Raw genomic sequence first — 23,471 nt, 5'->3', positions numbered from 1 at the left:
CTAATGATAGCAGGAAAACACTAGCTCTTTTACATTGTTCTCTCCTATTCTCAGAGCCGGATTTAAGGGGGGGGGGGTGCCGGGTGCTGTCTTCAGTAAAGTTGTTTCAGTAATTATTCCCCATATTATGGAAACTAAAATTTTGTGATTAATCTACCTAAAAGTGAGAAACGAATTTTATTTTTTTCATTTTTGGATATAAAAATCCACTTTGCTGAGTGAAGTTGTATCACATTTTATAAAAACAACTTTGTCGAAGACACCATACTTCTATCTACCAATTTAAATCAACTATTGTGATGTTTTCTTTGGAATGCCCTTTAGAATCAATTTTTAATATAACTATTCAAGTGATTTTCTAAAATTTTTCAATGTTCTTCAATATTGTTTATCATAATAAAACACATGAGGTCACCTTAAAAAGTTTATTTTTATCTCTTTTATTTAGACAGCTACTGAAAATTTTTAGTAAATAGAGCTCTCATTTACTTACATATATCTACACAGGAGGCAGCGAGAGACAAATGCCTACATGTGAATCGAATGATGGTTTACTTATACTTTAATATAAAAATTGTTTAGTCTGCGGATATTTGCAGATTTTGATGATATTTGTTAGTATATTAGTGCATTATTTTAATAAAAATCGTCAATAATGAAAGAAATATGAGAGATAAAAATAAATTTTGTTTGATGAAATCATTTGTTCAGATGTAGCAGACAACATTGTAGAACATTGAAAAAATGTAGAAAAGAACCACTAAATGTTATATCGAAAAAATTGATTTTTTGTGGCAAACTGTAGAAAACTCCACAAAAGTCCATTAAAACTGGCAGATAGAAGCACGGTGTCTTTAACAAAGCTGTTTTTCATAGAATGTGCTATAACTTTGCCAAACAAAGTGAATTTTTATATGTAAAAATGAAAAAGTAAAATTCGTTTCTCACTGTTTGGTGGATTAATCACGAAACTGCAACTTCTATGAAATGGAGAATAATCAATGGATCAACATTGCCGAAGCCACTACGGCTCTAAAACCATTGTTTTTTTTTATCAACTCAATTTTCATCACGTTTTTGTAGCTAGGTATGTAAAGCAGAGAAAAAAATAACCCACAAGTTTTTTAATGCATTGCTATTGCTAACTTGTTTGAATCAGGGATACCAGATGTGCTTTGCAAAATGCAGATTTTCAGAGCTCGTGTGCAGATTTTATTGACCTGCAGATGTGTGTAGTTTTTTCATAGTTTCTGTAGATTACTGTCTCGGTCGCCTAATATTTGCGCAGTCTTTTGAGTGCAAATTTTTGCCTGTGGATCGTAAGTTTTTAAAATTACGGTAGGTTTTTTTATATCAAGAAAAAGTTTCCGGTTTTCGAGAAGTTGCAGACTTCTTTTCAAAAACATCTGGCACCATTGGTGTAAATCTCGTACTCGTATGAAAAATAAATATTTTAGGGCCCTCACTTGGAACTGGGCCCTGGGCTCACACAATCGTAAATCCGGCTCTGCCTATTCTCTCTCTTCAATATTCTCCCGTACGCATATCTCTACTACAACGCAACTCGTATGGAGAGTAAATGATAAAGGCGCGCTAAATCACTGTTTTCTAATACCGTTTGTTAGATGATCGGTCATTGATTTAGGATACTCTCTGTTCAATATTCTTAAATTTTATTCGAAAAGCAATCAAAAGATTTTTTAACTCGTTACAATCTACAGAAGTTGATTTTAGTATAAACTTTTTGTTCATTGAGGAGACAAAGAGTCATGACCAATGATAAGAAAATAATCAGTCCCAAATGTTCCAAAATGTCCTAGAAACGAAATGAAACTATGAAGCAATAACCTACCTTTTTGAATTTGTAATGTACGTATTTTTTCTAGTTCTATTGAATTTTAACTCTATTGTTTCACGACTTGTCGAGCTGTTCTTTTATTGGATTCCACATATAAGATTGTTTTTGGAGATTTTGTCTTTATTTAAACACTAAGAGTAAATCTGAAAACTCAAGCAAAATTTATTCTTAGTAGGTACTAGCTAGAATACAAAAGCAGCATTAAGCCGCATTACTTTTATTGCTATGAGTTCATCAGTTCCGCGTGCTCCATAGCAAATTAATACTATTGAAATTGACGTAGCACTTTTTTTTGAAAGACCATTTTTTTACAGAACAGAAGTAACCTATCCACCAAAACATCGTACAAAGCAGCGGGAGCTGTCTAAATCTTTTTATCTATGACACTAGCTGATTCGGCAGACTTCGTTCCGCCCATTATTTTCTTTATTAAAATAATTTTGAACATTTCAAATTGATTGGTTCCTGGCGATTCGTTTATAGTCTGCAAATGTATGACGAGCCGAATATTGGATACGATCAAAGGCAAAAGACATATGGTTTAAAACGATTGGTTTTAGTGGATTTTGTACAGCACAGCAAATATATTGAGTAGTATTTGGTCATTTTCATCCCGATCATCACGATCACGGAAATATTCATATTGGGTGGTATTTGGTCACTTTAGAGTAGTATTTATAGTAGAGTTTAATGGAAACATATAATTCTTTTCTCTGATTATGTAAATTTCACTTTAGACTGTTTCCCGAAAACCGGGAGTCGTCATCTTGGACTTAAAAATGGCATGTGAAGTTATTTTCTGGCCTCTGGGCGCCCTCATGGTTCCGGAAATATTTATATGGTATTTGGTAATTTTCGACTATTTTCCAGACACCAGAAGTCGCCATCTTAGAATTCAAAATGGTGTCTGTAGTTGATTTGTGGCCTTAATGCATCAACACGATTGCGGAAATTTTCATGCTGGGTGGTTTTGGGTCCCTAGCGGCTATTTTCCAGAAACCGGAAGTCGCCATCTTGGATTTCAGAATGGCATTTGGAGACAATTTTTGGCTTCTGAGCGTCATTCTGCTTCCGGGAACACTTATATTGGGTGGTATTCGGTCATGTTCGATTTGTATAAAAGCCCTTCCTTTGAGAAAAGGGAGTGGTGTCGAACCACTACGAAAGTATTTTTTACCTTAAAAAACCTCCACATACCAAATTTGGTTTCATTTACTTGATCAGTTCTTGAGTTGTGAAGAAATATGTGTTTCATTTGATTAGTTCTCGATATGTGCAGAATTTTGTGTTTCATTTGCATGGGAGCCCTCTCTTACGGAAGAGGGAGGGGTGTCGAACCACTATGGACATATTTGTCGACCCTAAAAACATTCGCATATCAAATTTGGTTGTATTTGCTTGATTGGTTCTCGAGTTGTGCGAAATTTGTGTTTCATTTGTATGAGACCCCTCCCTTCCAGAAAAAGGATAGTTTCGAACCACCATGGAAATATTTTTTTGGCTTTGAATACTTTTACATTGAAAATTTGGTTCCATTTGCTTGATTAGTTCTCGAGATGTGCAGACATTTGTGTTTCATTTATATGGGACCCCTTCCTTACAGAAGAGGGAGGGGTGTCGAACCACTTTGGACATATTTGTTATCCCTAAAAACATTCGCCTGCCAAATTTGTTTCCATTTACTCAATTAGTTCTCGAAAAGTGCAGAAATTTGTGTTTAATTTGAATGGAACCCCTCCCTTCCAGAATAAGGAGGGGCTCGAACTATCCTAGTAACCTTTCCCGGCCCCCAAAACTCCTATTAACTAACTTTACGCCGATCGATGCAGTAGTTTCCGAGCCTATATAGATCAGACAGACAGAACTGCATTTTTATATGTTTAGAAGAAGAAGATAGAAGATTCAGCGAGCTCCTGAAAGCTTTTCTAGCACATAAACAATCGCTTGCATCTCACACGCGTGCCTTGTAGTAGTGAAAATTACAAGGTACTCGTTTGTTTTTTGCTGGTAAGTGCAGCTATTTATTTTTTTAACGAGCTCGTAAATATTTTTTGTGTTTTCTGCAGACATGGACCGTATGGAGTTGTATAAACAATTTTTTCCCTCGTGCCAAAGACACATTCTGCAGAGGCAATTACATAGAGTGCAGTATGAGCGATAAAAAAATTTAATTTGACATGGTGATTTTATTTTTTTATATTTTTTTTTATAAATGTTTTGGCTTGTTTTTTTTTTTCATAAGTTTTTCTTAGAACGGGGGGAGGAGTGTCATCTAATGCTACGTTTTTTTCAGGACGGTTGAGATTTTGTGACCAAATGCCACGAGAAGGGAGGAAGGCGGGGAAGTAGGGGGGGGGGGTTGTAAAAATCACTGAAAAAATGTTACGTCATTTAAGTATGCTCCCCTATCAGCAGTGTTGCCACATGTACAGATTTATCGGGAAAGGTAGAGTTTTTCTCTTTTTTTTTCCTGGTACAGATTCTGTATGGTACAGATTACAGTCAGGTTTTTTTACGCGGTTTTTTTATACGCGGTTTTTTTACGCGGATTTTTGAATTAACGCGGTTTTTTTTACGCGATACCGCGTAACTCAAAAAAATTTTCACGAATTTCCAAATTAACGTGGGTTTGGAACCAGAAACGTTCAAGTGTTTATCTAGTAAAAGACTTAGTCCAAAAAATACTCTCCGCCCACCGAAAGATCCGGAATGTCCGTCAAAGAGGACAATCAAATTCTGTATTAAATACTGGTTCTAGAGTGTCTCGGGTTTTTTTCTAAAGCCCTTCTTACTGGACTACTTTACGCGGTTTTTTGAAAAACGTGTTTTTTTACGCGGATTTTTGAATTAACGCGGTTTTTTTACGCGGATTTTTGAATTAGCGCGGTTTTTTTTACGCGGATTTTTGAATTAACGCGGTTTTTTTTACGCGTTTTTTTTTACGAGGTACGTATCCCCCGCGTAAAAAAAACCTGACTGTATAGCTTTTGTTGACAGGTACAGATGAGTACAGATTTTTCAAAGCGTCCGGTAATCAAACTGATATTTTTCCTCGGTGCATTTCAAATCACTTGAGGTGCATCATTCGGAAAACAAAACAAAACCAAACGTTACTGTTGTCGTGCTTCTCTTCTTGGAACAGTTGAAAACAAATTCCAAATTCAACAAAAATATGTATTAACATCATCAACTAAATCAATAACTTGCAACTTCTGAAACATTTTTGAGGTTAACAAAAGTAAACCTTACAACAACACAAATTTTACAGGTACAGATTTTGGTACAGATTTTCGGGATGAAAAAGATTTTTACCCTTCCAGTACAGATGAAAATGTGGCAAAACTGCTTATCGGTATCAATCAAAAGTTGCGCTAACTTCGCACAATATTGATGTGAGTTTGTTGATCCAACTTGTGCGTGTGAACTATAGTTTTTTTACGAGGGGGAAACGTAGCGTGAAAAAAAAAAACGCGTGAATTCTAAAATCCGCAAAAAAAACTTCTTTGCTGCAGGTTGTTAAATATTTCTGTTAAACATGCTAAATACTTTCGCAAAAGAATCAATAGCAGTGTTGGGGGCACTGCCCGTGCGCCTCTGCCCGTGCGAGATTCAATCTTAAACACCCTGCTCACTTGAAGTCAATCCATTATAGCGAGATCCACAATCTTAAATACCCTGCTCATTTATGGACTATCACTTCCTCCTTATCAGCACTATTGTCTTTCACTTACACTCTTTACTGCAAGGAAGAAACACGTTGTTCAAAATTTATAAGAAGTTTCAGTTAGAGAAAATTGTCTGATATTGTTAGTGACAGTTATATGAAAAGACCGAAATTGTAAGCTACTATTAATTCAAAATTTATACTAAAAATTAAATGCAAAAAATAAATTACAGCTTTAGAGCTCCGTCTAATCAAGCTACGACGCCGCTAGAAAGAGAACCGAAACTGTCCCAATAATTCTCTAAAGAATTTTGCTATTTGTTGGAGAATGATGTCTGAATCCAGCCGATTCGATTGCCGTTGCTGCGAGCTGGCCAATAATATCGATGATCTGGTCCAGTGCTAAGGGAGATGTGGCGGATGGTTCCACTACGGCTGTGTGGGATTTGACGACGGGAGGAAGGAATTAAATTGGAAGTGCCATATGGTCATATGATTGTATCGGTAGCGGCGTGGCCAACGAGCCAGTTGTCACAAGTTCTGCAGTAGTTTCGATGTCGACCAGTGAACCACCACCAACTACTTGCAAGGAAACGAGTGTGCTTGACCCAAAGACAGAGAGAACAAAGCTCAACCTCAAATTACTGGAAGAACAACAGGCGTTTCTTTTGCGAGAGATCGAGTTAGATCGTAAAATGGAGTGCGAGAGAAAAAAGCTGCAAGTGGAACAGGCGGCATGGCGAAGACGATGTGAGTTTTTAATGACTTTAGCTGAGGTAACTGATGGTCCCCAAGTCGATAACAACACCTGCGTTACTTCGAGTTCGAGTTCTTCGAGAAGCACTCTCCAAGGTGTGGAAAATGCTCCAGTACCGTTTTCGCTCGTTAATACTGCTGCTACAGGAATTAATTCCTTCGGAATACCACCAATGTCATCCTCTGTACTGCCGAGGAGTGTTCATCCTGCATGTGCGTCAACGTACCCGAGTGCAGTGAGATCGACCACCAGTTACGGGCACGATTTTCTCTCCGGTGGGGGGAGATACAACCTCGGATCGTCGACACCTATTACGTCAGCGACAGCAACACCGTGGGTTGATCCAGTGACGAATCAGACGGTTCTTACCCAATCACTGCCGCCGACAATAAGTACGATTGGTTTGTTTGGAACAAATGTAAGTCAGAATAATCATTTACAAAGATATAACAACCAACTGCAAGTAGGGTTAGGACAAGCACAGGTTCCTCAATATTCATTCACTAGTGCAGGGCCAGCTTATTCTCATATAAATCTTTTGAACGCAAATACATTCCCATACGTTCCCGTGTCCGTATCTCAGTATACTCCCAATATTTCTGGTGCCAATCAAACAATTCCAGTACGAAACCAGGCACGTTATGCCGAAAGATCTTCCTGCGTTTAGTGGGAGCCCTAAGGAGTGGCCCATGTTTTATAGTGCATTTTACACGTCAACAGAGGCTTGTGGTTACAGTGAAGTGGAGAACCTCGGCCGACTTCAACGCTGTCTAAAGGGCAGTGCATTGGAAGCAGTACGAAGCCGTCTTCTACTTCCCTCTGCGGTACCACAGGTGATGCAAACACTGCAGCTTTTGTATGGACGTCCCGAGCAGATAATTCATGCTCTTCTCTTAACAGTCAGGGAAGTTCCGGCCCCGAAAGCGGACAATCTGAAAACATTAGTAACGTTTGGTATGGCAGTGCAGAATTTTTGCGATTATCTAGTGGCAGCGGATCAAGTGGCTCATCTCTCTAATCCAGTTCTCTTACAAGAGCTAATCGACAAATTACCCGCACACCTGAAATTGGATTGGGTGGTATATAAACGGCAGTATATGGTCGCAGATTTACGTGTTTTGGCAGCTATATGGCAAATCTAGTGTCTGCTGCGGCGGATGTCACACTGACGCTTGAGCCTACTAACGCGAAGGTAGGCAGAGGGGATAAACCGAAAGAGTTCGTCAACGCTCATGCAAATTCAGCGGAAGTGAGTGAACAGGCAAAATCGAGATCGAGTTCTATAAAAACAGAAAATTCACCGGTGCGATGTTTAATCTGCAGCGATCAAGATCATAAAATAAAAGAATGTGGCGTTTTTAAAAATATGAGTGGAGTCGACAGATGGAAGGTTATACAAAATCACCAGCTATGCCGCATTTGCCTTGGCAAACACGGGAGGAAACCGTGCCGTTCTCAAATACGTTGTGAGATGCAAGGGTGTCAAATGCGCCATCATCCGTTATTACATCGTGGTTCTTCAACGCCAATGTCGGCAAGTGCGTCATCTAGTTATAGAGACACCGTTGCAATTCGGAATCAAATGGAAGGAGTCAACACACACCGGCACAGTCAGGGTACCACGCTGTTTCGCATTTTACCGGTGACTATTTCAGCAAAAGGAAGAAGTGTTGATACATTCGCTTTCCTCGATGAGGGGTCTTCAGTTACGTTGATGGAAAAATGGATTGCAGATGCACTCGATGTTGAGGGTATCAAAAAACGTCTGTGCTTATCGTGGACAGGTAATGTTACTAGAGACGAAGAAAACTCTCAAGAAGTTACGATAGAAATATCAGGAAACAATTCAGACCGTCGATACAAGCTTGATGGCGTTCGAACTGTTAGGACACTTGCACTCCCGACACAATCGCTTCGGTACCGGGGGCTAGCTGAGCATTACCAACATCTTCGTAAGCTGCCAGTCGTGGATTATGAGTCGGTGACACCCGGAATTCTGATAGGCGCGGGACATACAATGTTGACCGCTACCAAGAAACTCCGAGAAGGGCGAACAGGAGAGCCTGTTGCTGCAAAAACCCGGCTTGGATGGGCGGTGTATGGACCAGTGGAACAACGGATGCAGAGTCGTTGCTATACCTTCCATATTTGTGAATGCACAGGCGATACTCAGTTACACGAAATGGTTAAACAATATTTTACCGTAGAGAACGTCGGCGTTTCGGCTGACAAAGGACCGGAATCGGATGATGAAAAGCGGGCAAGATTAATCCTTGAGCAAAAAACGAAAAGAATCGATGGAGGCTTCGAGACTGGACTATTGTGGCGACATGATCATGTGGAATTCCCGGATAGCTATCCCATGGCGATGCGCAGGCTAAAGTGCTTTGAAAGACGGCTAAAAGCAAATTCTCTCATCGAAGAAAACGTTCGACGGCAATTGATTGAATACCAACAAAAAGGATATATTCACGAAGCGACGCAGGAGGAAATAGAAACAGCGGACCCACGCTTGGTCTGGTATTTGCCATTAAACGTGGTTCTCAATTCGAAAAAAACCAAATAAGATTCGCCTCGTGTGGGACGCCGCTGCTAAAGTCGATGGGATTTCGCTGAATAGTATGCTGCTGAAAGGACCGGATCTCATCGTACCACTCTCAACAGTCCTGTACGGGTTTAGAGAACGCAGAGTAGCCCTGGGTGGCGACCTACAAGAAATGTTCCATCAGGATAAAATACGATTAGAAGATCGTAACTCCCAGCGTTTCCTTATGCGAGATGACCCAAGTCAAACACCGCGGATTTTTATAATGGACGTGGCAACGTTTGGTTCGACGTCTTCGCCATGTTCAGTGCAGTACATTAAAAACCTGAACGCTCAAGAGTTTATCGATCGTTATCCTAGGGCAGTTGAGGCGATACAGCAACGGCATTATGTTGATGACTATCTGGACAGCTTTGATAGCGAAGAAGAAGCGTGTCGAGTGGCAGAGGAGGTCAAGTTAGTGCACAAAGAAGGCGGTTTCACCATGCGGAACTGGTTGTCTAATTCTGCTGCAGTCCTTCGACGAATCGGAGGAACAGATGTACACCGCGAGAAGGCAGTTGATATAGACAAGAGCGGGCGGACTGAGAGAGTTTTGGGGATGCTTTGGGCATCTGAACCTGATGTCTTCGTCTATACCAATGCAATGAACTTGGCTGCAATCGCCCCGACTAAGAGGAGCATCTTACGGTGCGTGATGAGCCAGTACGATCCACTTGGCTTACTGTCTCACTTTTTTATCCATGGCCGTGTAATAATACAGAACATCTGGCGGACAAAGGCTGGCTGGGACGACAATGTCGGAGGGGATATTCTCGAAAGCTGGCATCGGTGGACGAGCTTGTTCGATGATCTCAAGCAAGTAACCATCTCCCGCGCCTATTTCCCGAATGTGACATCAGATGAGATTGAAGATCTCCAGCTGCACATATTTGTCGACGCCGGTGAGACAGCATTTGCCTGCGTCGGCTACTTTCGGGCAAAGATCCGTGGCGAATTTCGCTGCGCACTGGTGGGCGCAAAAGCAAAGGTTGCTCCTTTAAAGTCCCTCTCTGTGCCCCGGTTGGAGTTGCAGGCAGCCGTTATCGGGTTTAGGTTAATGAAAACACTCTGCGCAGGTCACAGTTTACCGATCATGAGAAGGGTGTTATGGACCGACTCTAAAACAGTACTCGCATGGATCAATTCCGATCACCGCCGCTACCGGCAGTTTGTGGCGTGTAGAATGGGAGAGATCCTCTCCAAAACTAATGCCGAAGATTGGAAGTGGGTACCCACGAAACAAAATGTGGCGGACGAGGCAACAAAATGGGGCAAAGGACCTAACTTGTACCCAGAAAGTCGCTGGTTTACTGGTCCTCAGTTCCTGAGAGAAACAGAAGCATCTTGGCCACGACAGTTTATAAGCGAAGAAACCCCAGAAGAACTGAAACCTTGTCTGGTACAATATATTGTAGTAAATGGGGTAATCGATTGGAGCCGTTTCTCTAAGTTTGAAAGAGTTTGGCGTGCAGTCGTATATGTACACCGTGCAATAAAAAACTTTCGTCGAAAGAAACAGGGATTACCACTTGAACATGGTTGTCTTACCCCGGAGGAATTGAATAGGGCCCAAGACACTTTATGGCTTCTAGTTCAAAAACATGCCTTCCCGGAAGAAGTAGAGCTACTGACAAAGTTCACTCAAAATGGCTTGTCGGTTTCAATAGAAAAAACAAGCCGAATTTATAAATTATCACCTTTCATGGACAACCATGGCGTAATTCGAATGGATTCTCGACTATGCGTGGCTAGCTTTTTGCCTTTCCAAGCAAAGTACCCGGTTATTCTGCCGATAACCCACCCACTCACTATCCTTTTGATAGACTGGTATCACCGCATTTACCTTCACGAAAATAATGAGACAGTAGTAAATGAACTCAGACAGCGATTCCATATACCATCTCTGCGCACCCAGCTTCGGAAAGTGGGAAACCTATGTATGCACTGCAAAATAAGAAAAGCGAAACCAATTATTCCACGCATGGCCCCGCTCCCAGAAGCAAGGCTTAGTCCGTTTGTCAGACCTTTTTCTTACGTGGGCCTTGACTATTTTGGCCCTATCCAGGTGAAGATAGGGCGTTCACTGGTGAAAAGATGGGTTGCCTTATTCACGCGCCTCACCAACCGAGCAGTACACTTGGAAGTAGTGCAATCACTTTCCACAAACTCATGCAAGATGGCTATTCGACGGTTTCTGGTACGAAGAGGATCGCCGTTGGAAATTTCGAGCGACAACGGCACCAATTTTATCGGTACCAGCCGCGAACTGAAGGAGCAGCTGAGCCAGATCAATCAACAGCTTTCCGAGGTGTTTACTAACGCCAATACTAAGTGGATATTAAATCCCCCCTCAGCCCCCCACATGGGCGGTTCGTGGGAGCGACTCGTTCGTTCGATTAAAACCGCTTTTGCTGGGCTGTCAAACACTAGAAACCCCAATGAAGAAACTCTTGTCACACTCCTGATCGAAGCAGAAGGAGTGGTTAATTCATGACCACTTACATTCGTTCCGTTAGACAATGAGGCACAGGAATCACTAACCCCCAATCACTTTTTGCTACTAAGCTCCCAAGGAGTAACGCAACGGCCACAGCCCAAGATAGAGCATGCTCAACTGACGAGAAACAGCTGGAGGCTAATGAGAAGTCTGGTGGACGAATTCTGGCACCGCTGGATTAAGGAATACCTTCCTACAATAGCTTGTCGCCCCAAGTGGGCAGGAGATACGAAGGAGTGCAAAAAGGGGGACCTGGTGGTTATTGTGAACGAATCCACGCGTAATGGGTGGCTGCGTGGCAAAGTTTTATCTACATTGACAGGACGCGACGGACGAGTAAGGCAGGCATTCGTCAAAACTCAGAATGGGGTGCTACGACGTCCTGTTACGAAGATCGCGATATTGGACATCCAGGACACCAACTCACTACATAAGAAAATTGATAACGCTGACACACAGGAGATCAATGACCAGCGTTATGGGCCGGGGGATGTTGGGGGCACTGCCCGTGCGCCTCTGCCCGTGCGAGATTCAATCTCAAACACCCTGCTCACTTGAAGTCAATCCATTATAGCGAGATCCACAATCTAAAATACCCTGCTCATTTATCGACTATCACTTCCTCCTTATCAGCACTATTGTCTTTCACTTACACTCTTCACTGCAAGGAAGAAACACGTTGTTCAAAATTTATAAGAAGTTTCAGTTAGAGAAAATTGTCTGATATTGTTGGTGACAGTTATATGAAAAGACCAAAATTGTAAGTGACTATTAATTCAAAATTTATACTAAAAATTAAATGCAAAAAATAAATTACAGATTTAGAGCTCCGTCTAATCAAACTACGACGCCGCTAGAAAGAGGTCCGAAACTGTCCCAATAAGCAGTGTTATTTCCACCTGCGAATTGAGCTAAAAATCAAGAAAAAATATTAAAAAAATTAGGCCAAATCAGTGAATTTTAAGTAATTCGATCAAATAAACTCATCGAACACTCTAAATAAACGATGTGAAAATAAAAACTATTAAAAACATGTCCCGTAACAAACGAATTTTCTGGGAAATCCATGTAAATCCCGAAATCTGTGTAAAAAAGCGTGTGAATTCTTAAATCCGCGTAATAAAGAATTAAGTGTATAATGGAGATTTGCTTATAATGAGAATATTGTTCATGACAATAAAGTTTTGCTTTTTTATTGCCTTCTAGAACACAGAACGTCGTTATCATAAACAGATTTTTTTCTCGAAATTCATTTTCAGCAAAAAAATCTCAGTAATTCTGAAAATTACTCTTTGCTGTTTTTTTTGAATTTGTATTATATATTTTCAACAATTTTTGTTTCAAATCATAAAAACAGAACATTTTTACAATCGATTCAAATATTGAAAATAGAAATGCCACTAAAGTCTTTAAAACTTGATAAAAAATAATGATCATTGAAAAGAATATTAACTCGAGATCGTGAAGTCATCATAATAAGTCATCATAAACCATCAAATTGAAGTAACATAAAAAATATATCATTCAAAATAAATTGGCTCTATATGAGCTTTTACAATTTTATTAGAAGTAGTACCCGGTTAATTTTGAAATTGGTTATAAAACTCTTAAAAGTACTACGTACTACTACGCAGGTTTGTGGTGAAAGTGGTAACATAAAAGATGACATCCGAAGCACAGAGAAAAAAAAATTAAAACCAATCTCAATTTCTTCGAAATGTCATAGATAATAACTAAGACTATTACTAATGTGGGTTAGCATAAAACATAACTCTTGATTTCATCCACTGGCTCATATGATTTTTGCGTCATCTTCAACGTACCGCTCGAGTTCAAGTGTCATTGCGGGAATGTTGATTAAAGTCTCTTCTCTGCTCCGATCTAAATGGCTATGAAAAAGGGGGACCTGCGCAAGTCACCACTTTTGCAGACCCATTGTATCCACGCTGGGTGCCCAGCGTGTGTCCAACCACGTCTTGCCGGATTGGATAGATTTAGCCATAAATTCCAATTGAAGCTACCGCAAACCGCGATTCCGTGCCGTGCGTCGGTCAACGCCGCCGCTTCATTTGGTGGTTAACCGGGTTCGGGATTACTTTTGCGCCGGACGCAACTGACGACGTAATTGGGTTTGTGTCTTATAAGTAGCTGCCAGGCGGCGGCGGAATCACCACCGTAGTCGTGGTCCCTGCAGCAGTCCTGGCACAATCAGAGCACCTGCGTGGTCACGTCTAGGCCCGCGGTTGGATTTTTCTTTTCTTTTCTTTTATTTTGCAATACCGGAGCGCCGTTTTTAGATGGCTGACAAGGGACGATGAACTGGAGCGTAATCAAACGTAATCAGCCAATGGTAATTTGGTCGTGACATGTCAGGTTGAAGATCCTCGGTTTTATAGCTTAATCTAGAGGAATCGATGGAACGTTTTATGCTGCACCTTTTAGCACAAAAATATCGGTTTGTGGAAAGTGCGCCGAGTGATATTGTATGTATTGTTTAGAATTTTTTTCAATCAAAGAATGAAGACTGTTCGTATTTTAGCGTAGAAGTTTTCTCAACAGCAACTGTTTATACACTGCACGCTAAACGTGTTATTCATTAGACTAAAATCACTTTTCACGCGGACTTTGGAATTCATGTGGTAACAATAAACAACATTCGGATTTGATGTTGAAATGATCGAAATAACGTACATAAATCTGATGGCTTCAAATCTCTTCAAAAATAATATCAAAAGGTCCAATGAATAACATTTTGAACACCTGAGACTGCAACTAAATATTTCTAAATATTTTTTAGGCCTCTTTAGTGTGCAACGTTGTTTAGATGACTGATATCATTAAACTTGCATTCTCTCGTATGTCTTTAAATACATAACCAAAAATAATAATTTTTAGTTCCTTGGCAAAAACTCACCTTAAACTGTAAATTCACTGCAGCAGGTCGTTTCGGTAAAACCAGCTTTGCTTCGAGGGACGATCCTAATCTGGCGATAACAGTGCTATACTTCTTTGCAAAACCCGTCACTGGAAGTTATTTCTCCCCCTTCACTCACCCTTAGATTCATGGCCGAATAGCTGCAAGTAGGAAAAATACCGGCCAGTGGGAGTCAATCGTCCGGTATTGCACCCAGGTGCTCTGGGAGGTTTCACCAGCAGCTGCGGTTTGGCGAACGGACGTCTCGCACTCGACATACAAGACAAGATGAATGGCCCCAAGAACGCCCTCTCTGCAGGCTTATGGGAAACTATGTATGTAGGATATCATGGCTGCATCATGGCTTGCTATGTCATGTGCTGTGTAGTTGCGATGCACTTCCAGCGAGGACTTTTAATGCTTGGCAGGCGAGAACGACGATGCAGCCAACCGCGTTCCGCGTCCGTTGTCTGCATCCGTTCGGAACGACGTCGGATTGCAGTGATTTGCCCTGTCCCTTCTTCGGGCTCCACCTATTTCGAGTATGGCCGGGTCTTCTAGCGTCACATCACGTGTAGAGGAGAATGTGGTCGAAACACTGTTCTTGTGCTTTAAAAATGAAAATTAAGCAATTTAATTGATTGTGTAGCTAAATTTTGTTCAATTTAGGAAAACTCTCCTTTTTAAAATGCTAAAGTCTGCGTGCTACATTCTCTCCTATAGTTTTCTGTTTCTTTGTTCTAAGTGAGTACATTGTACACATGTTTTCCTTCGCGTACTGGCAATCTAAACTAAATCTTTCCGCGTTTAGCATAGTCAAGCGGGTGACCATCCAGGGGTCGGCTCGAAGCAACGATGCTTGCATCACCACACTCTCACCGGAATATAAGTAACGTAAGTCACCACCGCCGCCGTCCCTTGCTTGGACGAGAAGTGCACAGTACTCACAGCCCGAGCCGAGGACATCCCACCGAATGCATCAAGATCCTATCCTTTCTTGTGTAATTCTTTTTTTTTTTCTCCACCGAACGGAACCGATGGCATCATCATACGCTCTCAGTACAGCGCAGGTAGCGCACCAAAAATAGAAAACCGGAACCGTTGTCATTGTCGTAAGACACGCGATCCTTCGGATTTTCCGATATAGGGCTGGCCGCCCGACACAGTGCAAGGTGAAAGCTGATGAACCGATAGTGGGATTGGTTTCGTGCCGGTGGTACCGATAGGGGACCGGACCACAGTCCGAGCGGAAATCATGCACTTTCCTACAATTATGTGTGTTGTAATTTCGAACGATTTATTAGAGGAAATGTCACATTCGTCACAGGTTTTGCAACCGCGGCCATGCGGTTGCGATTTCACCAGGATTTTGCGATAAGAAAGCGGAACTGAACTTCAATACTATTTTAAAATTGACTTTTACCCGAACCAAGAGCTCGCAGATAAGTTTGTTACAATTTACTTGAAATCGATAGTTATACATAGTAATTTTTTTGTTTGTTTCACCAATAAATAAGAGAATACCGGTGGTTTCTCTATCACTGTACACAGCAATGTACTTTTTTTCTGGCTCTACGATTTTAGCAAGCAATTTATCGGTCAAACCAGTGTCATTCAATATATTTGGAAAAGTTGGCAACGTTGCTTAGTTTAATAAGGCCTACTTACCGACAAAGTTTCATTGAGTTCTGCTAGGGTTTCCGTAACCGACGGTTTTTTTGATCATGGAGAAATGAAATAAAATTCACCAAAGATTGTCTTCGGCATAGTTGTAGACAGTAATTTTATTCTTCTAGAAAAAATCTACACCATGAGACAAAAAAAAAAATTGAAAGAAAAAAACACGAAAATATAATGATAAATTAAATATTACAAAACACCCAAAAAATCATTTTTTTCTAATTTTTGGAATGACCCAATTATAATCTACAACTTTGCTGAAGACTTGATACCGATCAAACAAGCTGATCTGCTTTTTTGGTGTTTGATTTATGCCAGGACAAAATCCGGGACATCATGTTTTGGGATTACTTCCCGCAAGGAATGTCTATGAAAAACCATGAGGGTTGTATGCAAAGCCACGACCGTAAGGTTGACGTAGAACTACATAAGGTTGTTTGTTACATTACTTGTATTGAATATGTTCAAAATTTTGTGCAAAACAGGAGTGCTAGCGAATTTCAATTTGCACATGCATCACTGAACAGGAATGGAACAAACACTATACAACGCAAACAAGTTTCAACAGTCAGAGTTTTGTTTGTGTGTTGTCAAAATACGGCAACCTTTTATTAGAGGAAGTACCGGCTATTGTACCTGCTACTGATGCTGCTCGCTACTGCACGAAGGCAGCTTTTAATAGAGGAAGTACCGCTGCATAAGTTGGCCCTGCCAACATCGCTGCTGAAACCACTGCTACTGCTGATGCTAACTGCTACCACAGCCGCTGTTAAGCAAGAATTGTTGTAGTCGCTGTCTAGAACTAGTATGAGCAGTTCCGGCTAAAACGGGCTCTTATATAGGCCAAATAGCACATCTCACTTATAGACCAATAATTCCGGCGACCGTGCTTGGGAAAGCAATCATATAACGACCAATCAGAGGTCGAATTTTGCGATTTGACAAGGCTTGACAATTTTCAATAGTACAATAGTTCGAATAATTAAATTACAGTTTTCTGCATTTAGGAAGATTCTTAGAAGATTTTCCAATCGACTGCTGCAAGAACGAAGAAAATTAATCGAAATCTAACCGATTTATTAGCATTTGAAATTGGATATATTTTTCACTTTATCCGGTTTTAGATTTTTATTTTACATCCCTATGTAGCCGAACTTCCTGCGAGACGTTGTTTTAAGTCAAAACAGAAAAATTAGCATCTAAATGTTTTGTTTGATCAGTGTCTTCGGCAAAATTGTAGATAATAATTTAGTCCTTCCAAAACAAATGTACTGTGTAAATTCCAAAACAAATAAGCGCGTAAATTTCAAAATCAGCGTAGAAAAAACCGTGTAAATTCTGAAAGCCGAGTAAAAAAATTATTTGCTAAAGGTTTTCAATCATTTCTGCTAAATACTTTCGAAAAAAGTCAATAGCAGTGTTATTTACGCCTGCGAATAGAGCCGAAAATCAAGCCAAAAATATACAGGGTGTTCAATAAGTTTGAATTCACTTTGAAAATGTGTTAAAATATGATATTATTTTCAGAGTTAATTTTTATTTAACGTATACGTAAAAACGTACTTTTTTCAGATGGTGGTAAAAAAATGACTAAAACAGATAATCGAGTTTGATAAATTTCACATAAAGGCTAATTATGTTAGCTAACTCGAAAAAATTCGACGACTTTGCGTGCGGCCTTCCGGAATTTAACCGGAACATTAATCATGGCGGACGAAAACATGCGTATAGGCGTTTTTTTCGTTTTATTTATCAATTCCTCCTCTATTTTCGCGACAAAATTGTTGAAATTGATCTTACGCCTAAGGCTGGCCCAGAAATCATCAATGAGACGCAACTTGGGGACGTTGGGCGTGCTCGCGAACTTGGGTTCCACCAGCCCATCAGCCGCTCCATCTCCTCCAACGATCGCTTCGAGTAATACTTCGAGGCCGACAACAGATCTGGCCATAACACCGCTTATTCGCTCTTATGGTATTTCTTGATGAACGACGCAACTTCCGGCAGGCACTTCGTACTCTAAATTTCCCCGTTCATGGCCAGTCCGGAGCGAAAGCAGAGTAGCTTTGACATCCCTTTCTCGCTGATTGTCAGCCACAGCAGCACCTTCTTGGGGAACTAGGTTTGTGAAATAAACTTTACCTCGAAGCTCACTTCCTTCGTGGGGGAAGCAAAATACGAAGTACCCTGCCAGTCGTTGCCATCCAGGGTGCGATAACTTTTTCTGCTGTCTATTTTCCAGTGTGTAAAAGGTAAACTCATGAGAAATCGACAATTTTTGTCCATTTTTTATCACAAACGTTAGGCAATGTTAATTGAGAAACTTTACGACATATTAGCTTAGAAAGCGCCCTCATTTGTGTTGCATGATGTAACTGGAGACGTTTCTCGAATGAATCGCACGTGGCACGCACTAGAAAGACTATATCAAATAAACATAATTGTAAGATAATAATGTCAAATATCATGCAACTGTAAAAATCACTAACATTCTAATACCATTAGAGGTTCAAAGCTTTATGGCAGGCTCAAATTGGTATAGAAAAACGACCCCAAAAAAATCACAGGCTCGGGTCTGGTTTGAGTTTCACAATTTCGGGTTTGGGTTGGGTTCGGGTTTCACAAAAATAAAATTTTCAGGTTAAGGTTGAATCGAAAAAAATCGGGTTCGGGTCGAGCTCGGTTTGAAAAACATCAAATGTAGTATAATTGGGTTGTTTAGCTATTCACTGATTCCTGATTTTTATATATCAGCTGAGAAAGTGTAATTTTCTGAGCAAAGCGTAATTTTTAATCACGTTTATATCATTGTACTTCGATTTTTAAATGAGAAATAGAAATCGCTCTGAATCGCTTGAATGACAGTTGGTATATGGGCGAACTGTCATTGTAGTGATTTCAAGCAGATTTCGAGCAATGATAATTCGTGATTAGAAAACTGATGAACTACGATAGAAAATTTTTGAAAATCATGTTTTGCTTAGCTAAACAACCCTATTATTCATTTGTATTTACTACGGGTTACGTAGTTTATAAACAGCCCATTGCACAGTGGTACAGAACGACAATTTAGGCGGACATGGGGTTTTCGATACGATTTTGTGAATTTACAACCATTCTTTCTATGGAAAAGTTGCTTCTTATAAATAGGTCTACAAATACACTGAAATGAAAATTAGGGTGGTCCTTAAACCTGCAAAATAACACCTGAATTTTTTGTTTGTGGAAAAAATGTTAAACTATCTTTGACAAAGTTGTAGATCACATGATTTTAGGTAAATTTGTAGAAGATTACTTTTTTGTAGCTCTTGAATTGACAGAGTTAGAGCAATTCTGCTTAGGGTGGCTCTGAAATAACAGTTTCTTTGCTCTATCATTTTTATTTCAAATTTCTCAGTAAAGTTGAGCTCAGACAACTTTTAGAACTTCAAAAAACGCATCTTTTGGTTGCTGAACTTCAAAGATATCTTTTGCGGGTGAAAAGTTATTATTGAAACTCAATAAAATTAGTTTGAATCTGCTAACTTTTGTTAAAAAAGTAAGATTTTTTCAGATATAGTTTATCTATTTGGTAAAACTACTGTACATATATTTCGGTAAAGTTATAGATAAGCTTATTCAAGATGACTTCGCATTTAAAAACGCCTATATCTCTTAAATTGACTGATAGAGTGTAACTTTTACAGATGGACCAATGATTTTTCGTGTTCTCTCTGTTTAGTTTTTAAAACTTCCATTCTGTCCCTGATGGCAACCTTTACATATTATATTATTGAACTTTGCAACATGTTTTCACTTTATAAGTTGCATCAGTGTGTTTAGTTTTAAAAACTGAAAACACTGATCACTGGCGTAGCGTGGTTGGGGTTGAGGAGGTCACATCTATTCGAATATTTTCATGCGTGTCACTTCTAGATGTGTGACATCCGCGAATAAGTACAAAAACTTTTTTTCAGAGCCGCCTTTAACAGAATTGCTCTAATTCTGTTAATTCAAGTGCTACAAAAAAGTAGTCTTCTACAAAATTGCTTAAAATCAAGTGATCTACAACTTTGTCAAATGTATTTTAACATTTTTTTACAAACGAAAATTTGAGTTGTTCTATTTTGCAGGTTTAAGGCCCACCCTTATTTTCATTTCAGTGTATATGTAGACCTATTTATGAGAAGCAACTTCTCCATAGAAAGTATGGCTGTAAAATCAAAATATTGCATCGAAAACCCCATGTCCGCCTAAATTGTCGTTATGTACCAATTGTTCATTGTCATTTAAACCAATTATGTACCAATTGTTCATTGTCATTTTTGTTTGATTTACAAACAAATTTTTAGACCAGCAATGCTTTATGCTGTGCCGATCTGGTCAAGTTGCTGTTCAACAAGGAAGAAAACGCTCCAAAGGATTCAGAATAAAATTCTGAAAATGATTTTGAAGCGTCCTCCTTGGTTTGGTACACTCGAATTACATAGACTTACTGGTGTTGAACCATTAGAAGCTATGTCAAATAAACTTATTAACAATATTCGACAAAAATCGTTGCAATCCTCAATTGCTACGATAAGCTCTCTTTTTAGCCAATAAGTTAGCATTCAAGTTAGTTGTAAGTTTACTTTCCTTTCTTGACAAGTTGGTTTAAATCCCTACGAATGATAAGTCCTAATTGCGAAAGCAAACAAATCCTAACAATTAAAATTACAAATTACTAACAGTGTTGAGAAGTCACCATTTGTGATTGGACACACATACTCATTATTTAGTACTTGGGACTAATTTACGATAAAAAACTAATTTTAAAAGAACAAGTCGGTACCATGCGTGTCGGTTAACCTAGATATGAAACTGAAGCTGCCATCAATACCAATACACAGAATGCAAACGTACACAACAATGAAAAGTTGTATTCGAACTTTTTGAGCACCCTGTATATATTAAGGCACACTTACTTACCTCCATTGCACTTGGTCCATGGCTGCAGTTCGCCAGCTCTGCAGTCTGCGTAGGGTCTGTAGGTTATCTCCACCTGATCGATCCACCTTACCCGCTGTGCATCGTTCCGTTTTGTCTCTGACGGATTGGTTTCAAGGCTCAATTTTACCAGGCTGTCGTCCAACATCCCTACGACATGCCCAGCTTCCCGCAACCCGCCAATCTTAGCGGTGTGGGCAATAGATGGCTCTCCAAGCAGCTCCTACAGCTCGTGGTTCATTCGCCTTCCCCAAGCTCCGTTCTCCATCTGTATTCCAGCGAAGATGGTACGCAACACCTTTCGCTCGAAGAACGCAGGAGTGCATTGGTCCTCAAGCATAGTCCATATCGCATGACCGTAGAGGACTACCGGCCTGATCAATGTCTATAGATGGTCAACTTGGAGCGGCGGCAAATTCTACTCGATCGGAGCACACTAGAGTCGCTTTTCATGCGTAAATTATGAAGTTGCTATAAATAATAAGAGATAATTTATCATAATCAATAAACCGTAGCACAAACAAAATTAAACCCAACTAACGTCATCTCACTAATAATCATGCGAAAAGGTGCTAATAAGCATGATTTAAATTCCGCACATTTCCGCTCCGAGGCTTATCGAGCACTCAATTGAATGAACTAAACACAATTTAAACCCGGCGCTCGCCGCTGACAGTCGCGAGTCTAATCAACATACCATCGGACGAATGACGAAAAAAAAAACACTTATTCTTGAGCGTTATCGTTTGAATTCCACACTCCTTCATACAATGGGTTATTGAGGCGTGCACAAACAAATGAGCTCCACAATGCTGCTTGTCAACAAAACGTCAGACGCAAATCATTAAATTTCATCCACCACGACAACAAGTGTAAACAAGCGTAATTAAACAAACATCCAGTCTGGATGTAGAGAAGCACTCAGATCCGTGTGGAAGAATAAATCTGAAAGATCTAAATTTGCTAGTCTATAAAAAACATATCGATAATTAAAATTTACTCAAAAGAAGACGATCATAACTTGTGTGCTGCTTAATATTGTGCTAAATGGCGGACTACAAAATACGTGCAATGGAAAATTGCTTTATTACACAGTGATTTTAGTGACAATGAAGATTTTTTTCAATAGTGTAGCGAATCATTGTTCGACTGCGAATAGAGCACAACAGCATAAGAATAGATCGATTTCAGTCATAGAAGTGCCCTTTGAAGCTGTACGAGTAAGGTTCTATTCGTTAAATGTTTGCTCGTAAATATTCAACAAAATTCCTGCATACGTACCATTATCAATGAAGGACGCTGCTTTGTTGGTGATTTATCTGCCCACAAGCACGATAATTAGTATTGAGTAGGAGATGGCTTCGTTTTGACGCTCTTTACACGCTCGTTTTAAATCACTGGATTATTAACGCCGTTTCTTCGATATTCATAACCAGCGCAATTAGAGAAAATATTCAACTCTTACTAATGTAATTCGTTAGCGCTAAATAACTGATAGACAGGATAATAATACCTAGTAATTAACACGACTCGTGGAAAAAAGACAATAACCCATAAATATTGTAAATTTTTACCAGTACGGAATTTTTTGGACATTTGTAAATAAAGATAAAATGGGTATCTGTGCAAGGATTTCCATTAGGTTTGTATATTTTAAATACTCTTGGTAATATTTTACACTTCTGACACTTTTGAATTTTGTTTTTATTTTTTTTTCGTTTTTCACACTTTGGCTCAATTTTTATACAATGTATGTACTCATAGCCGTAAAAAAACTCCAACGTACAACAAACAAGCTGTAAATCGTAGAAACGGGAATTAGTCAACGAGAGGAACTGCCACCGGTTTTTCGCTCCAAAGCAAACATTACTAAGTGACAAAACGCACCAGCCAAATTAGATTTTAATCGATTCGTTTCGAGTCATTACCAAGCGAATCGGATGGAACAGGTAAATCCAGCGCACGCACAGCCTTTGCTGTCCACTTCTTGTCTGCCTGTCAGCAACCTGCCGCGAACTCATCGCGCGTGGTTCGATTGTCTTGTCTTTGTCTCGAGCGCTGATGAAGCTTCTTCAAATATTTGAACTGGTCTATCTTCGAGTAGATTTGTGTTTTTTTTTCCTTTTCGACCAAGTACTAGCTAAGTAGCTAAAGAAGAAAGTGTAACTTAAAACGAGATCGGTTTTTTTCTGTGCAGATAAAAGAAAAGTTTCAACTCGTTGAAGGGGCATTGTAAAAGTACTGAGGTATCGCCACCGTATCAAACCGACAACTGGAATCGATAGACAATAGAAACTGGACAATCATCGGTCCCTCGTTAACCTCTTCGATAGTGGCATCTATCACATTCTTGCCAGCTCTGGCTTGTTGAAGCTCCCCAGCACTGGTGGTGATGAATGGTAGCAAACAGGAATCGGGTAGAATTTAAGGGAGAAATAAATCCCAATAAATAACTCCAGCACGTCGGTGACCTCAATTATTCAACACCGGAGCTAGGGATTGGAGCGACACACTAAGGAAAAGATGGTGGAAACAAAGGAAAATGCAAA

At 39.9% G+C, this 23,471-nt stretch overlaps 1 protein-coding gene across 2 annotated transcripts; it reads left to right on the top strand.

Annotated features, from left to right (window-relative positions):
- The first annotated feature begins 5,589 nt into the window (after positions 1-5,589).
- LOC129732102 (uncharacterized) lies at positions 5,590-12,454 on the top strand. 2 transcript variants are annotated; one of them, XR_008729176.1, is made up of 3 exons: positions 5,590-5,696; positions 5,756-12,123; positions 12,183-12,453. XR_008729176.1 is itself a non-coding variant. In XM_055692617.1 (2 exons), the coding sequence occupies exon 2, from the start codon at positions 8,901-8,903 to the stop codon at positions 11,358-11,360; it is 2,460 nt and encodes an 819-aa protein (XP_055548592.1). In that variant the 5' UTR covers positions 5,590-5,696; positions 5,756-8,900; the 3' UTR covers positions 11,361-12,454. The 2 variants fall into 2 exon arrangements, 1 of the variants encoding a protein (XP_055548592.1); XM_055692617.1 differs by having other exon boundaries at positions 5,756-12,454.
- Positions 12,455-23,471: the final 11,017 nt, after the last annotated feature.

This window comes from Wyeomyia smithii, chromosome 3, assembly GCF_029784165.1.
Source record: "Wyeomyia smithii strain HCP4-BCI-WySm-NY-G18 chromosome 3, ASM2978416v1, whole genome shotgun sequence".
Classification (NCBI taxonomy): domain Eukaryota; kingdom Metazoa; phylum Arthropoda; class Insecta; order Diptera; family Culicidae; genus Wyeomyia; species Wyeomyia smithii.
Note: the sequence above shows the minus strand (reverse complement) of the source record. Positions and strands in the feature narration are given on the sequence as shown.

Excerpts from the sequence above, each read along its gene's own strand:
- LOC129732102 (XM_055692617.1), top strand. The coding sequence starts at position 8,901 with ATGCTGCTGAAAGGACCGGATCTCATCGTACCACTCTCAACAGTCCTG.